This window comes from Procambarus clarkii, chromosome 30 (genome assembly GCF_040958095.1).
Source record: "Procambarus clarkii isolate CNS0578487 chromosome 30, FALCON_Pclarkii_2.0, whole genome shotgun sequence".
Classification (NCBI taxonomy): Eukaryota; Metazoa; Arthropoda; class Malacostraca; order Decapoda; family Cambaridae; genus Procambarus; species Procambarus clarkii.
The window spans coordinates 29,467,059-29,485,157 of record NC_091179.1 but is presented as its reverse complement, the minus strand read 5'-3'; the positions used below and the strand labels follow the sequence as shown (position 1 = coordinate 29,485,157).

Here is an 18,099-nt window from a genome sequence, read left to right as displayed (position 1 = left end):
CCTCACAGACAGACACGCAGCGGAGGTGGTCTGTGGGCCGACAGTGGCCACCCCACAGACAGACACGCAGCGGAGGTGGTCTGTGGGCCGACAGTGGCCACCCCACAGACAGACAGACACGCTGCGGAGGTGGTCTGTGGGCCGACAGTGGCCACCCCACAGACAGACACGCAGCGGAGGTGGTCTGTGGGCCGACAGTGGCCACTCCACAGACAGACACGCAGCGGAGGTGGTCTGTGGGCCGACAGTGGCCACTCCACAGACAGACACGCTGCGGAGGTGGTCTGTGGGCCGACAGTGGCCACCCCACAGAGAGACACGCAGCGGAGGAGGTCTGTGGGCCGACAGTGGCCACTCCACAGACAGACACGCAGCGGAGGTGGTCTGTGGGCCGACAGTGGCCACTCCACAGACAGACACGCAGCGGAGGTGGTCTGTGGGCCGACAGTGGCCACTCTACAGACAGACACGCAGCGGAGGTGGTCTGTGGGCCGACAGTGGCCACTCCACAGACAGACACGCTGCGGAGGTGGTCTGTGGGCGACAGTGGCCACCCCACAGAGAGACACGCAGCGGAGGAGGTCTGTGGGCCGACAGTGGCCACTCCACAGACAGACACGCAGCGGAGGTGGTCTGTGGGCCGACAGTGGCCACTCCACAGACAGACACGCAGCGGAGGTGGTCTGTGGGCCGACAGTGGCCACTCTACAGACAGACACGCAGCGGAGGTGGTCTGTGGGCCGACAGTGGCCACTCCACAGACAGACACGCTGCGGAGGTGGTCTGTGGGCGACAGTGGCCACCCCACAGAGAGACACGCAGCGGAGGAGGTCTGTGGGCCGACAGTGGCCACCCCACAGACAGACACGCAGCGGAGGTGGTCTGTGGGCCGACAGTGGCTACCCCACAGACAGACAGACGCGCAGCGGAGGTGGTCTGTGGGCCGACAGTGGCCACCCCACAGACAGACAGACACGCAGCGGAGGTGGTCTGTGGGCCGACAGTGGCCACCCCACAGACAGACAGACACGCAGCGGAGGAGGTCTGTGGGCCGACAGTGGCCACCTCACAGACAGACACGCAGCGGAGGTGGTCTGTGGGCCGACAGTGGCCACCCCACAGACAGACACGCAGCGGAGGTGGTCTGTGGGCCGACAGTGGCCACCCCACAGACAGACAGACACGCTGTGGAGGTGGTCTGTGGGCCGACAGTGGCCACCCCACAGACAGACACGCAGCGGAGGTGGTCTGTGGGCCGACAGTGACCACCCCACAGACAGACAGACACGCTGCGGAAGTGGTCTGTGGGCCGACAGTGGCCACCCCACAGACAGACACGCAGCGGAGGTGGTCTGTGGACCGACAGTGGCCACCCCACAGACAGACAGACACGCAGCGGAGGTGGTCTGTGGGCCGACAGTGGCCACCCCACAGACAGACAGACACGCAGCGGAGGAGGTCTGTGGGCCGACAGTGGCCACCCCACAGACAGACACGCAGCGGAGGTGGTCTGTGGGCCGACAGTGGCCACCCCACAGACAGACACGCAGCGGAGGTGGTCTGTGGGCCGACAGTGGCCACCCCACAGACAGACAGACACGCTGCGGAGGTGGTCTGTGGGCCGACAGTGGCCACCCCACAGACAGACACGCAGCGGAGGTGGTCTGTGGGCCGACAGTAACCACCCCACAGACAGACACGCAGCGGAGGTGGTCTGTGGGCCGACAGTGGCCACCCCACAGACAGACAGACACGCAACGGAGGAGGTCTGTGGGCCGACAGTGGCCACCCCACAGACAGACACGCAGCAGAGGTGGTCTGTGGGCCGACAGTGGCCACCCCACAGACAGACACGCAGCGGAGGTGGTCTGTGGGCCGACAGTGGCCACCCCACAGACAGACAGGCACGCTGCGGAGGTGGTCTGTGGGCCGACAGTGGCCACCCCACAGACAGACACGCAGCGGAGGTGGTCTGTGGGCCGACAGTAACCACCCCACAGACAGACACGCAGCGGAGGTGGTCTGTGGGCCGACAGTGGCCACCCCACAGACAGACACGCAGCGGAGGTGGTCTGTGGGCCGACAGTGACCACCCCACAGACAGACAGACACGCTGCGGAAGTGGTCTGTGGGCCGACAGTGGCCACCCCACAGACAGACACGCAGCGGAGGTGGTCTGTGGACCGACAGTGGCCACCCCACAGACAGACAGACACGCAGCGGAGGTGGTCTGTGGGCCGATAGTGGCCACCCCACAGACAGACAGACACGCAGCGGAGGAGGTCTGTGGGCCGACAGTGGCCACCCCACAGACAGACACGCAGCGGAGGTGGTCTGTGGGCCGACAGTGGCCACCCCACAGACAGACACGCAGCGGAGGTGGTCTGTGGGCCGACAGTGGCCACCCCACAGACAGACAGACACGCTGCGGAGGTGGTCTGTGGGCCGACAGTGGCCACCCCACAGACAGACACGCAGCGGAGGTGGTCTGTGGGCCGACAGTAACCACCCCACAGACAGACACGCAGCGGAGGTGGTCTGTGGGCCGACAGTGGCCACCCCACAGACAGACAGACACGCAACGGAGGAGGTCTGTGGGCCGACAGTGGCCACCCCACAGACAGACACGCAGCGGAGGTGGTCTGTGGGCCGACAGTGGCCACCCCACAGACAGACACGCAGCGGAGGTGGTCTGTGGGCCGACAGTGGCCACCCCACAGACAGACAGACACGCTGCGGAGGTGGTCTGTGGGCCGACAGTGGCCACCCCACAGACAGACACGCAGCGGAGGTGGTCTGTGGGCTGACAGTAACCACCCCACAGACAGACACGCAGCGGAGGTGGTCTGTGGGCCGACAGTGGCCACCCCACAGACAGACAGACACGCTGCGGAAGTGGTCTGTGGGCCGACAGTGGCCACCCCACAGACAGACACGCAGCGGAGGTGGTCTGTGGGCCGACAGTGGCCACCCCACAGACAGACAGACACGCTGCGGAAGTGGTCTGTGGGCCGACAGTGGCCACCCCACAAACAGACACGCACCGGAGGAGGTCTGTGGGCCGACAGTGGCCTCACCACAGACAGACACGCAGCGGAGGAGGTCTGTGGGCCGACAGTGGCCACCCCACAGACAGACACGCAGCGGAGGAGGTCTGAGGGCCGACAGTGGCCACCATAATTAAACTTGCTGTAACTCTGCACTTCTGGATTAATGCAGCTGACGGCAAGATTTTCTTCTCTCTAACTTTCTGGTAATTTTAGTGGCAGAATTTGGCGTGTTGGTGTTGTGTTGACTCACGTTGGCTTTTATTGCTTACTTTTCTTCCGCTTCACTTCGTTATTAATACTATTTAGAGACAAGTATATAAAGTGAGAAGCGTGTACTGGCTCGAGTGTAGCTATGGCAGGTGTAATAAGATTATGGCAGGTGTAATAAGACTATGGCAAGAGTAATAAGACTATGGCAGGAGTAATACGACAATGGCAGAAGTAACAAGACTATGGCAAAAGTAATAAGACTATTGCAGGAGAAATAAGACTATGGCACTATTAATAAGACTAAGGCAGGTGTAATAAGACTATGTCAGAAATAATAAGAAAATGCCAGGAGTAATAAGAATATGGCAGGAGTATTAAGACTATTGCAGAAGTAATGAGACTATGGCAGGAGTAATAGGATTATTGCAAGAGTAATAAGACTATGGTTGAAGCAATAGGACTACGGCAGGAGTAATAAGACTATGGCAGGAGCGATAAGACAATGGCAGGAATAATAAGACTATAGCAGGCGTAATAAGACTAAGGAAGGAGTAATAAGACTATGGCTGAAGTATAAAACTATGGCAGGAAAAATAAGACTATTGCAGGAGTGATAAGACTATGGCAGGAGTAATAAGACTATGGCAGGAGTAATAAGACTATTGCTAGAGTAATAAGACTACTGCAGGATTAATGAGACTATGGCAGGAGTAATATGATTATGGCAGGAGTAATAAAACTATGGCAGCAGTAATAAGACTATGGCAAGACTAATAAGTCTATTGTAGGAGAAATAAAACTATGGCAGGAGTGATAAGACTATGGCAGGCGTAATAAGACTATGTCAGAAGTAATAAGACTGTGGCAGGAGTAATAAGACTCTGGCAGGAGTAATAAGAATATGGAAGGAGTATTAAGACTATTGCAGGAGTAATGAAACTATGGCAGGAGTAATAAGACTATGGCAGGAGTAATAAGACTATAGCAAGAGTAATAAGACTATGGGTAGAGTAATAAGACAACTGTAGGAGTATTGAGACTATGGTAGGAGTGATAAGACTATGGCAGGAGTAATAAGACTTTGGCAGGAGTAATAAGACTATGGCTGGAATAATAAGATTATGACTGGAGTAATAAGACTATGGCAGGAGTGATAAGACTTTTGCTACAGTAATAAGACTATGGCTGGAGTAATAAGACTATGGCAGGAGTAATAAGACTGTAGCTGAAGTAATAAGACTATGGCAGGATTAATAAGACTATGGCAAAAGTAATAAGACTGTAGCTGAAGTAATAAGACTATGGCAGGATTAATAAGACCATTGCAGGAGTAATAAGACTTTGGCAGGAGTAATAAGACTATGGCTGGAGTAATAAGATTATGACTGGAGTATTAAGACTATGGCAGGAGTGATAAGACTTTTGGAGGAGTAATACAACTATGGCTGAAGCATTAGGACTATGGCAGGAGTAATAAGATTATGGCTGGAATAATAAGACTATTGCAGGCGTAATAAGACTATGTCAGGAGTAATAAGACTATTGCTGATATATAAAACTATGGCAGGAGTAATAAGACTTTGACAGGAGTAATAAGACTATGGGAGGAGTAATCGGATTATGGCAGGAGTAATAAGACTATGGCAGGAGTAATAAGACTATTACAGGAGTAATAAGACTATTGCAGGAGTAATAAGACTATAACTGAAGTAATAAGACTATAACTGAAGTAATAAGACTATGTCAGGAGTAATAAGACTATGGCAGGAGTAATAAGACTAATGGCAGGAGTAATAAGACTAATGGCAGGAGTAATGAGACTATGGCAGGAGAAATAAAACTATGGCAGGAGTAATAAGACTCTGGCAGGAGTAATAAGACTATGGCAAGAGTTTTAAGACTATGACAGGAGTAATGAGACTATGCCAGGAGTAACAAAACGATGGCAGGAGTAATAAGACTATGGCAGGAGTAATAAGACTATGGCAAAAGTAATAAGACTATGTCAATAGTAATAAGACTATTGCAGGAGTAATTAGACTATGGCAGGAGTAATAAGACAATGGCAGGAGTAATAAGACTATGGCAGGAGTAATAAGACTATGGCAAAAGTAATAAGACTAATGCAGGAGAAATAAGACTATCGCAGGAGTGATAAGACTATGGCAGGCGTAATAAGACTATATCAGAAGTAATAAGATAATGGCAGGATTAAGAGGACTATGGCAGGAGTAATAAGAATAAGGCAGGAGTATTAAGACGATTGCAGGAGTAATGAGACTATGGCAGGAGTAATAAAACTATGGCAGGAGAAATAAGACTGTGGCAGGAGTAATACGACTATTGCTAGAGAAATAACACTACTGCAGGAGTAATGAGACTATGGCAGGAGTAATAAGACTAATGGCAGGAGTAATGAGACTATGGCAGGAGTAATATGACTATGGCAGGAGTAATAAGACTAAGGCAGGAGTAATAAGACTATGGCAAGACTAATAGGTCTATTGTAGGAGAAATACGACTATGGCAGGAGTGATAAGACTATGGCAGGCATAATAAGTCTATGTCAGAAGTAATAAGACTGTGGAAGAAGTAATAAGACTATGGCAGGAGTAATAAGACTTTGGCAGGCGTAATAAGTCTTTGTCAGAAGTAATAAGACTATGGCAGGAATAATAAGACTATGGCAGGAGTCATAAGTTTCTTGCAGGTTTATTATGACTATGGCAGGAGTAATGAGGCTATGGCAGGAGTAATAAAGCTATTGCAGGAGTAATAAGACTATGGCAGGAGTAATAAGATTATGGCAGGAGTAATAAGATTATGGCAGGAGCAATAAGACTGTGGCAGGAGTAATAAGACTATAGAAAGAGTAATAAGACTTTTGCAGGAGAAATAAGACTATGACAGGAGTTATAAGACTATGGCAGGCGTAATAAGTCTATGTCAGAAGTAATAAGACTATGGCATGATTAATAAGACTATGGCAAGCGTAATAAGATTATTGCAAGAGTAATAAGACTATTGCAGGAGTATTGAGGCTATGGCAGGAGTAATAAGACTATGGCAAGAGTTTTAAGACTATGACAGGAGTAATGAGACTATGGCAGGAATAATAAGACTATGGAAGGAGTAATAAGACTATGGCTAGAGTAATAAGACTATGGTAAAAGTAATAAGACTATGTCAAGAGTAATAAGACTATTGTAGGAGTAATTAGACTATGGCAGGAGTAATAAGACTATGGCAGGAGTAATAAGACTATGGCAGGAGTAATAAGACTATAGCAAAAGTAATAAGACTAATGCAGGAGAAATAAGACTATGGCAGGAGTGATAAGACTATGGCAGGCGTAATAAGACTATATCAGAATTAATAAGATAATGGCAGGAGTAATAAGACTATGGTTGAAGCAATAGGACTACGGCAGGAGTATTAAGACTATGGCTGGAGTAATAAGATTATGGCTGGAGTAATAAGGCTATGGCAGGAGCGATAAGACTACGGCAGGAGTAATAAGGCTATAGCAGGCGTAATAAGATTATAGTGTGGGTAATAATTCTATGGCAGGAGAAATTAGACTATGGCAGGAGTGATAAGACTATGGCAGGAGTAATAAGACTTTGGCTGGAGTATTAAGACTATTGCAGGAGTAATGTATCTATAGCAGGAGTAATAAAACTATGGCAGGAGGAATAAGACTATGGCAGGAGTAATACGACTATTGCTAGAGTATTAACACTACTGCAGGAGTTATGAGACTATGGCAGGAGTAATATGACTATGGCAGGAGTAATAAGACTATGGCAGGAGTGATAAGACTATGGCAGGCGTAATAAGACTATGTCAGAAGTAATAAGACTGTGGCAGGAGTAATAAGACTATGGCAGGAGTAATAAGACTTTGGCAGGCGCAATAAGACTATAGCAAGAGTAATAAGACTTTGGCTAGAGTAATAAGACTACTGCAAGAGTATTAAGACTATGGCAGGAGTAACAAGATTATGGCAGGAGTAATAAGACTTTGGCAGCAGTAATAAGACTATAGCAAGAGTAATAAGACTTTTCCAGTAGAAATAAGACTATGGCAGGAGTGATAAGACTATGGCAGGCGTAATAAGTCTTTGTCAGAAGTAACAAGACTATGACAGGAATAATAAGACTATGGCAGGAGTCATAAGACTGTGGCAGGAGTAATAAGTTTTTGGCAGGATTATTATGACTATGGCAGGAGTAATGAGACTATGGCAGGAGTAATAAGACTATTGCAGGAGTAATAAGACTATGGCAGGAGTAATAAGATTATGGCAGGAGTAATAAGATTATGGCAGGAACAATAAGACTGTGGCAGGAGTAATAAGACTATAGAAAGAGTAATAAGACTTTTGCAGGAGAAATAAGACTATGGCAGGAGTTATAAGACTATGGCAGGAATAATAAGACTATGGCAGGAGTAATAAGACTATGGCTAGAGTAATATGACTATGGCAGGAGCAATAAGACTAAGGCAGGAGTATTAAGAGTATGGCAGGCGTAATAAGACTATGACAGGAGTAATAATATTATGGCTGAAGTAATAAGACTATGGCATGAGTAATAAGACTATGGCTAGAGTAATATGACTATGGCAGGAGCAATAAGACTAAGGCAGGAGTATTAAGAGTATGGCAGGCGTAATAAGACTATGACAGGAGTAATAATATTATGGCTGAAGTAATAAGACTATGGCATGAGTAATAAGACTATAGCAGGAGTAATAAGACTATGGCAGGAGTAATAAGACTATGGCAGGAGTAATAATACTATGGCTGAAGTAATAAGACTATGGCAGGAGTAATAAGACTATAGCAGGAGTAATAAGACTATGGCAGGAGTAATAATACTATGGCTGAAGTAATAAGACTATGGCATGAGTAATAAGACTATAGCAGGAGTAATAAGATTATGGCAGGAGTAATAATACTATGGCTGAAGTAATAAGACTATGGCAGGAGTAATAAGACTATGGCTAGAGTAAGATGACTATGGCAGGAGCAATAACACTAAGGCAGGAGTATTAAGAGTATGGCAGGCGTAATAAGACTATGACAGGAGTAATAATATTATGGCTGAAGTAATAAGACTATGGCATGAGTAATAAGACTATGGCTGAAGTAATAAGACTATGGCAGGAGTAATAAGACTATAGCAGGAGTAATAAGACTATGGCAAGACTAAGACTTCACAAATGATCTTATATTAAATATTTATATTAAATATTTATATTAAATTTATATATATATTTATATATATATTATATATATATATATATATATATATATATATATATTTATATATATATATATATATATTTATATATATATTTATATATATATTTATATATTAAAAATTTATATTAAATATTTATTTTGTGTACATCGCTGAAGTGACGTGTCGACGAGACCTCACCTGATGATCCTAACTACTGCGTCGTTAATGTCTTCCTAAACCACTTAATTGTTGACGGTGCTCCACTTAATTGTTGACGGTGCTCCACTTAATTGTTCACGGTGCTCCACTTATATATTATTGTTCACAGTTCTTCACTTACACTTTATTTTCCACGGCGCTCCACTTTCACTTACCTGTTTACGTTGCTCCTCTTACACTTAATTGATTAAATTGTTCAGGGAACTCCACTTACACTTAATTGATTTAATTGTTCAGGGAACTCCACTTACACTTAATTGACTTAATTGTTCAGGGAACTCACTTACACTGAACTGTTCACCGTGCTCCAATTATATATAATTATTCATTGGCCAACACTTCTCTATTAATAATACTACAGACCTGGTATTCTCACCATAATTATAATCCAGGCCTGGTACTACTACCATAGCTACACTCCAGGCCTGGTACTAAAACCATAGCTACACTCCTGGCCTGGTACTGCTACCATAGCTACACACCAGGCCTGGTACTGCTACCATAGCTACACACCAGGCCTGGTACTGCTACCATAGCTACACTCCTGGCCTGGTAATGCTACCATAACTACACTCCTGGCCTGGTACTGCGACCATAGTTACACTCCAGGCCTGGTACTGCTACCATAGGTACACTCCAGGCCTGGTACTGCGACCATAGCTACACTCCTGGCCTGGTACTGCGACCATAGCTACACTCCAGGCCTGGTACTGCTACCATAGCTACACTCCTGGCCTGGTACTGCTACCATAGCTACACTCTAGGCCTGGCACTGCTACCAGAGCTACACTCCTGGCCTGGTACTGCGACCATAGCTACACTCCAGGCATGGTACTGCTACCATAGCTACACTCCTGGCCTGGTACTGCTACCATAGGTACACTCCAGGCCTGGTACTGCGACCATAGCTACACTCCTGGCCTGGCACTGCTACCAGAGCTACACTCCTGGCCTGGTACTGCTACCATAGCTACACTCCTGGGCTGGTACTGCTACCATAGCTACACTCCTGGCCTGGTACTGCTACCATAGCTACACTCCTGGCCTGGTACTGCTACCAGAGCTACACTCCTGGCCTGGTACTGCTACCATAGCTACACTCCAGGCCTGGCACTGCGACCATAGCTACACTCCTGGCCTGGTACTGCTACCATAGCTACACTCCTGGCCTGGTACTGCTACCAGAGCTACACTCCTGGCCTGGTACTGCTACCATAGCTACACTCCTGGCCTGACACTGCGACCATAGCTACACTCCAGGCCTGGTACTGCGACCATAGTTACACTCCTGGCCTGGTACTGCTACCAGAGCTACACTCCTGGCCTGGTACTGCTACCAGAGCTACACTCCTGGCCTGACACTGCTACCAGAGCTACACTCCTGGCCTGGTACTGCTACCATAGTTACACTCCTGGCCTGGTACTGCTACCATAGCTACACTCCAGGCCTGGTACTGCTACCATAGCTACACTCCTGGCCTGGTACTGCTACCATAGCTACACTCCAGGCCTGGTACTGCTACCATAGCTACACTCGTGGCCTGGTACTGCTACCATAGCTACACTCCTGGCCTGGTACTGCTACCAGAGCTACACTCTTGGCCTGGTACTGCTACCATAGCTACACTCCTGGCCTGGTACTGCTACCAGAGCTACACTCCTGGCGTGGTACTGCTACCATAGCTACACTCCTGGCCTGGTACTGCGACCATAGCTACGCTCCTGGCCTGGTACTGCGACCATAGCTACACTCCAGGCCTGGTACTGCTACGATAGTTACACTCCAGGCTGGTACTGCGACCAAAGCTACACTCCAGGCCTGGTACTGCTACCATAGCTACACTCGTGGCCTGGTACTGCTACCATAGCTACACTCCTGGCCTGGTACTGCTACCAGAGCTACACTCCTGGCCTGGTACTGCTACCATAGCTACACTCCTGGCCTGGTACTGCTACCACAGCTACACTCCTGGCCTGGTAATGCTACCACAGCTACACTCCTGGCCTGGTACTGCTACCATAGATACACTCCTGGCCTGGTAATGCTACCACAGCTACACTCCTGGCCTGGTACTGCTACCATAGATACACTCCTGGCCTGGTAATGCTACCACAGCTACACTCCTGGTGTGGTACTGCTACCATAGCTACACTCCTGGCCTGGTACTGCTACCATAGCTACACTCCTAGCATGGTACTGCTACCATAGATACACTCCTGGCCTGGTAATGCTACCACAGCTACACTCCTGGCCTGGTACTGCTACCATAGCTACACTCCTGGCCTGGTACTGCTACCATAGTTACACTCCTGGCCTGGTACTGCTACCATAGTTACACTCCTGGCCTGGTACTGCTACCAGAGCTACACTCCTGGCCTGTACTGCGACCATAGGTACACTCCTGGCCTGGTACTGCTACCAGAGCTACACTCCTGGCCTGGTACTGTGACCATAGTTACACTCCTGGCCTGGTACTGCTACCATAGTTACACTCCTGGCCTGGTACTGCTACCATAGTTACACTCCTGGCCTGGTACTGCTACCATAGTTACACTCCTGGCCTGGTACTGCTACCATAGTTACACTCCTGGCCTGGTACTGCTACCAGAGCTACACTCCTGGCCTGGTACTGCTACCATAGCTACACTCCTGGCCTGGTACTGACACCATAGTTACACTCCTGGCCTGGTACTGACACCATAGCTACACTCCTGGCCTGGTACTGCAACCATAGTTACACTCCTGGCCTGGTACTGCAACCATAGTTACACTCCTGGCCTGGTACTGCTACCAGAGCTACACTCCTGGCCTGGTACTGTGACCATAGTTACTCTCCTGGCCTGGTACTGCTACCATAGCTACACTCCTGGCCTGGTACTGCTACCATAGCTACACTCCTGGCCTGGTAATGCTACCATAACTACACTCCTGGCCTGGTACTGCGACCATAGTTACACTCCTGGCCTGGTACTGCTACCAGAGCTACACTCCTGGCCTGGCACTGCTACCAGAGCTACACTCCTGGCCTGGTACTGCTACCAGAGCTACACTCCTGGCCTGGTACTGTGACCATAGTTACACTCCTGGCCTGGTACTGCTACCATAGTTACACTCCTGGCCTGGTACTGCTACCATAGTTACACTCCTGGCCTGGTACTGCTACCATAGTTACACTCCTGGCCTGGTACTGCTACAATAGTTACACTCCTGGCCTGGTACTGCGACCATAGCTACACTCCTGGCCTGGTACTGCTACCATAGTTACACTCCTGGCCTGGTACTGCTACCATAGTTACACTCCTGGCCTGGTACTGCTACCATAGTTACACTCCTGGCCTGGTACTGCTACCAGAGCTACACTCCTGGCCTGGTACTGCTACCATAGCTACACTCCTGGCCTGGTACTGACACCATAGTTACACTCCTGGCCTGGTACTGACACCATAGCTACACTCCTGGCCTGGTACTGCAACCATAGTTACACTCCTGGCCTGGTACTGCAACCATAGTTACACTCCTGGCCTGGTACTGCTACCAGAGCTACACTCCTGGCCTGGTACTGTGACCATAGTTACTCTCCTGGCCTGGTACTGCTACCATAGCTACACTCCTGGCCTGGTACTGCTACCATAGCTACACTCCTGGCCTGGTAATGCTACCATAACTACACTCCTGGCCTGGTACTGCGACCATAGTTACACTCCTGGCCTGGTACTGCTACCAGAGCTACACTCCTGGCCTGGCACTGCTACCAGAGCTACACTCCTGGCCTGGTACTGCTACCAGAGCTACACTCCTGGCCTGGCACTGCTACCAGAGCTACACTCCTGGCCTGGCACTGCTACCAGAGCTACACTCCTGGCCTGGCACTGCTACCAGAGCTACACTCCTGGCCTGGCACTGCTACCAGAGCTACACTCCTGGCCTGGTACTCCTACCATTGCTACACTCCAAGCTTGGTACTGCTACCATAGCTACACTCCTGGTCGGGTACTGCTACCATAGTTACACTCCTGGCCTGGTACTGCTACCATCGAGTGTACTGTCTCACGCTTGGTAAGGCTGTGTGCTCACACAAGGAAAATGTGCCGTAACATCCTCCTGGACCCCCCGCGGGCCGTAACATCCTTCTGGATCCCCCGAGGGCCGTAACATCCTTCTGGATCCCCCGAGGGCCGTAACATCCTTCTGGATCCCCCCCGAGGGCCGTAACATCCTTCTGGATCCCCCGAGGGCCGTAACATCCTTTTGGATCCCCCGAGGGCCGTAACATCCTTCTGGATCCCCCGAGGGCCGTAACATCTTTCTGGATCCCCCCCGAGGGCCGTAACATCTTTCTGGATCCCCCGAGGGCCGTAACATCCTTCTGGATCCCCCCCGATTCCCGTAACATCCTCCTGGATCCCCCGAGGGCCGTAACATCCTTCTGGATCCTCCGAGGGCCGTAACATCCTTCTGGATCCCCCCCGAGGGCCGTAACATCCTTCTGGATCCCCCGAGGGCCGTAACATCCTTCTGGATCCCCCCGAGGGCCGTAACATCCTCCTGGATCCCCCGAGGGCCGTAACATTCTTCTGGATCCCCCGAAGGCTGTAACATCCTTCTGGATCCCCCGAGGGCTGTAACATCCTTCTGGATCCCCCCCGAGGGCCGTAACATCCTCCTGGATCCCCCGAGGGCCGTAACATCCTTCTGGATCCCCCGAAGGCCGTAACGTCCTTCTGGATCCCCCGAGGGCCGTAACATCCTTCTGGATCCCCCGAAGGCCGTAACATCCTTCTGGATCCCCCGAGGGCCGTAACATCCTTCTGGATCCCCCCCGAGGGCCGTAACATCCTCCTGGATCCCCCGAGGGCCGTAACATCCTCCTGAACCCCCCCCCCCCCGAGCGGTGTAACATCCTTCTCGCTCCCCCGAGGGCCGTAACATCCTCCTGGATCCCCTGAGGGCCGTAACATCCTCCAGGATCCCCCCGAGGGCCGTAACATCCTCCTGGATCCCCCGAGGGCCGTAACATCCTCCTGGAACCCTCCCCCCTCCCCCGGTGGCTGTAACATCCTCCAGGATCCCCCGAGGGCCGTAACATCCTCCTGGATCCCACGAGGGCGGTAACATCCTCCTGGGCCCGCCCTCCCCCCCGCCCCCGAGGGCCGTAACATCCTCCAGGATCCCCCGAGGGCCGTAACATCCTCCTGGATCCCCCGAGGGCAGTAACATCCTCCAGGATCCCCCGAGGGCCGTAACATCCTCCAAAATCCCCCGAGGGCCGTAACATCCTCCAGGATCCCTCGAGGGCCGTAACATCCTCCTGGATCCCCCGAGGGCCGTAACATCCTCCTGGATCCCCCGAGGGCCGTAACATCCTCCAGGATCCCCCGAGGGCCGTAACATCCTCCTGGATCTCCCGAGGGCCGTAACATCCTCCTGGATCCCCCGAGGGCCGTAACATCCTCCTGGATCCCCCGAGGGCCGTAACATCCTCCTGGATCCCCCGAGGGCCGTAACATCCTCCGGGATCTCCCGAGGGCCGAAACATCCTCCAGGATCCCCCCGAGGGCCGTAACATCCTCCTGGATCCCCCGAGGGCGGTAACATCCTTTAGGATCCCCCAAGGGCCGTAACATCCTCCTGGATCCCCCGAGGGCCGTAACATCCTCCTGGATCTCCCGAGGGCCGAAACATCCTCCAGGATCCCCCCGAGGGCCGTAACATCCTCCTGGATCCCCCGAGGGCGGTAACATCCTCCAGGATCCCCCAAGGGCCGTAACATCCTCCTGGATCCCCCGAGGGCGGTAACATCCTCCTGGACCCCCCCCCCCGAGGGCCGTAACATCCTCCTGGATCCCCCGAGGGCCGTAACATCCTCCAGGATCCCCCGAGGGCCGTAACATCCTCCTGGATCCGCCCCGAGGGCCGTAACATCCTCCAGGATCCCCCGAGGGCCGTAACATCCTCCTGGATCTCCCGAGGGCCGTAACATCCTCCTGGATCCCCCGAGGGCCGTAACATCCTCCTGGATCCCCCGAGGGCCGTAACATCCTCCTGGATCTCCCGAGGGCCGAAACATCCTCCAGGATCCCCCCGAGGGCCGTAACATCCTCCTGGATCCCCCGAGGGCGGTAACATCCTCCAGGATCCCCCAAGGGCCGTAACATCCTCCTGGATCCCCCGAGGGCCGTAACATCCTCCTGGATCCCCCGAGGGCCGTAACATCCTCCAGGATCCCCCCGAGGGCCGTAACATCCTCCAAAATCCCCCGAGGGCCGTAACATCCTCCAGGATCCCTCGAGGGCCGTAACATCCTCCTGGATCCCCCGAGGGCCGTAACATCCTCCTGGATCCCCCAAGGGCCGTAACATCCTCCAGGATCCCCCGAGGGCCGTAACATCCTCCTGGATCTCCCGAGGGCCGTAACATCCTCCTGGATCCCCCGAGGGCCGTAACATCCTCCTGGATCCCCCGAGGGCCGTAACATCCTCCTGGATCCCCCGAGGGCCGTAACATCCTCCGGGATCTCCCGAGGGCCGAAACATCCTCCAGGATCCCCCCGAGGGCCGTAACATCCTCCTGGATCCCCCGAGGGCGGTAACATCCTTTAGGATCCCCCAAGGGCCGTAACATCCTCCTGGATCCCCCGAGGGCCGTAACATCCTCCTGGATCTCCCGAGGGCCGAAACATCCTCCAGGATCCCCCCGAGGGCCGTAACATCCTCCTGGATCCCCCGAGGGCGGTAACATCCTCCAGGATCCCCCAAGGGCCGTAACATCCTCCTGGATCCCCCGAGGGCGGTAACATCCTCCTGGACCCCCCCCCCCCCCCGAGGGCCGTAACATCCTCCTGGATCCCCCGAGGGCCGTAACATCCTCCAGGATCCCCCGAGGGCCGTAACATCCTCCTGGATCCGCCCCGAGGGCCGTAACATCCTCCAGGATCCCCCGAGGGCCGTAACATCCTCCTGGATCTCCCGAGGGCCGTAACATCCTCCTGGATCCCCCGAGGGCCGTAACATCCTCCTGGATCCCCCGAGGGCCGTAACATCCTCCTGGATCTCCCGAGGGCCGAAACATCCTCCAGGATCCCCCCGAGGGCCGTAACATCCTCCTGGATCCCCCGAGGGCGGTAACATCCTCCAGGATCCCCCAAGGGCCGTAACATCCTCCTGGATCCCCCGAGGGCCGTAACATCCTCCTGGATCCCCCGAGGGCCGTAACATCCTCCAGGATCCCCCCGAGGGCCGTAACATCCTCTTGGATCCTCCGAGGGCCGTAACATCCTCCTGGACCCCTCCCCCCTCCCCCGGTGGCCGTAACATCCTCCAGGATCCCCCGAGGGCCGTAACATCCTCCTGGATCCCCCGAGGGCGGTAACATCCTCCTGGGCCCGCCTTCCCCCCCCCCCCGAGGGCCGTAACATCCTCCAGGATCCCCCGAGGGCCGTAACATCCTCCTGGATCTCCAGAGGGCCGTAACATCCTCCTGGATCCCCCGAGGGCCGAAACATCCTCCTGGATCCCCAAAGGGCCGTAACATCCTCCAGGATCCGCCGAGGGCCGTAACATCCTCCAAAATCCCCCGAGGGCCGTAACAACCTCCAGGATCCCCCGAGGGCCGTAACATCCTCCTGGATCCCCCAAGGGCCGTAACATCCTCCTGGATCCCCCGAGGGCCGTAACATCCTCCAGGATCCCCCGAGGGCCGTAACATCCTCCTGGATCTCCCGAGGGCCGTAACATCCTCCTGGATCCCCCGAGGGCCGTAACATCCTCCTGGATCCCCCGAGGGCCGTAACATCCTCCTGGATCCCCCGAGGGCCTTAACATCCTCCTGGATCTCCCGAGGGCCGAAACATCCTCCAGGATCCCCCGAGGGCCGTAACATCCTCCAGGATCCCCCCGAGGGCCGTAACATCCTCCTGGATCCCCCGAGGGCAGTAACATCCTCCTTGAACCCCCCCTCCCCCGGGGGCCGTAACATCCTCCAGGATCCCCCAAGGGCCGTAACATCCTCCTGGATCCCCCGAGGGCGGTAACATCCTCCTGGACCCCCCCCCCCGAGGGCCGTAACATCCTCCTGGATCCCCCGAGGGCCGTAACATCCTCCAGGATCCCCCGAGGGCCGTAACATCCTTCTGGATCCCCCCCGAGGGCCGTAACATCCTCCTTGATCCCCCTCGAGGGCCGTAACATCCTCCAGGATCCCCCAAGGGCCGTAACATCCTCCTGGATCCCCCGAGGGCGGTAACATCCTCCTGGACCCCCCCCCCCCCCCCGAGGGCCGTAACATCCTCCTGGATCCCCCGAGGGCCGTAACATCCTCCAGGATCCCCCGAGGGCCGTAACATCCTCCTGGATCCCCCCAGAGGGCCGTAACACCCTCCTGGATCCCCCGAGGGCGGTAACATCCTCCTTGACCCCCCCTCCCCCGGGGGCCGTATGTTACGGCCCTCTCGGGACGCAACGGGGTTCTTACTCTGATGTTGTTAGAGGAAGATATATGTATCCGTTCCCAAGCCAGTAGTGGCTATCAAGGGATGAGATCCGTGACGCAAGTAACTTAAAAGGGAGTAGGGAAAGAAAGTTAAGAACTTAATAATATAATGTTCACCATCACCGATTAAATATATATAATCAAAGAGTGCACAAGGGGGAGGGGTATTAACACTTTACAAGGGGATTAATCCACAATCGATGTCTTCTGCTGAAGACGCTGGTGCCATAACTCTCGGTGCCGAGTCCTTGGTGCTCTCTTCGTGGCCTAACAATTAATTCTCCAAAGAAGTTGAGCCTACCCTGGCCACAGGTCAGCCAAAACACGGGTCCACTGGGGGCACTGCCGTGGAGGCCGTCAACCACACGTCCAGCTGGTCTGCTGGCAGGTTCTGAGCCCACAAGGCTAGTACGGCCACTCCACGGACGATAAAAGGGGAACGCCCTAGACAGGAGCTTCGTGTGACACCACAAGTCACTCTCCTGTCTTCAGTACCCCAGTGGATGATCGTCTCCAACAGTCGGTCCCGGGTAAATCCTTTTACTGCCACTCCACTGGCAGGCTAACACACCACAGTGTTCTTCCGGGGGGGACGACGTCACAACAGCTGCAGCAAGGTTCAAGGTATGGAGACTGGCTGCCTCGGGTAGACTGACTCAACCCTCAACACAGCGGTCCCAGGTAGACTCTGTAAACAGACACGTCATCAATAACTGGGACACTAAAACACCTCACTCACGGGCTCGGGCGCAAACACCTGACGTATCCAGTCCATAGATGGCGCTGTCGTCGGAGCACCACCTCACCAGAGGTCAGGAGCGGCTGTGTTGTGAGCTGCACAGGACTGGAAACTGGCCCTTGTGGCCGATATTCGCCGTCCTCA

The 18,099-nt window shown here is 53.1% G+C and overlaps 1 protein-coding gene across 1 annotated transcript; it reads right to left on the bottom strand.

The window, feature by feature from the left end:
• Positions 1 to 12,756: 12,756 nt before the first annotated feature.
• Positions 12,757 to 14,091, bottom strand: LOC138370002 (collagen alpha-1(XVII) chain-like). Its single transcript, XM_069333769.1, has one exon. It carries the CDS (start codon positions 14,089 to 14,091, stop codon positions 12,757 to 12,759), a length of 1,335 nt encoding a protein of 444 aa, XP_069189870.1.
• Between the last annotated feature and the right edge of the window lie 4,008 nt (positions 14,092 to 18,099).

Excerpts from the sequence above, each read along its gene's own strand:
- LOC138370002 (XM_069333769.1), bottom strand. The coding sequence starts at position 14,091 with ATGTTACGGCCCTCGGGGGATCCAGGAGGATGTTACGGCCCTCGGGGG.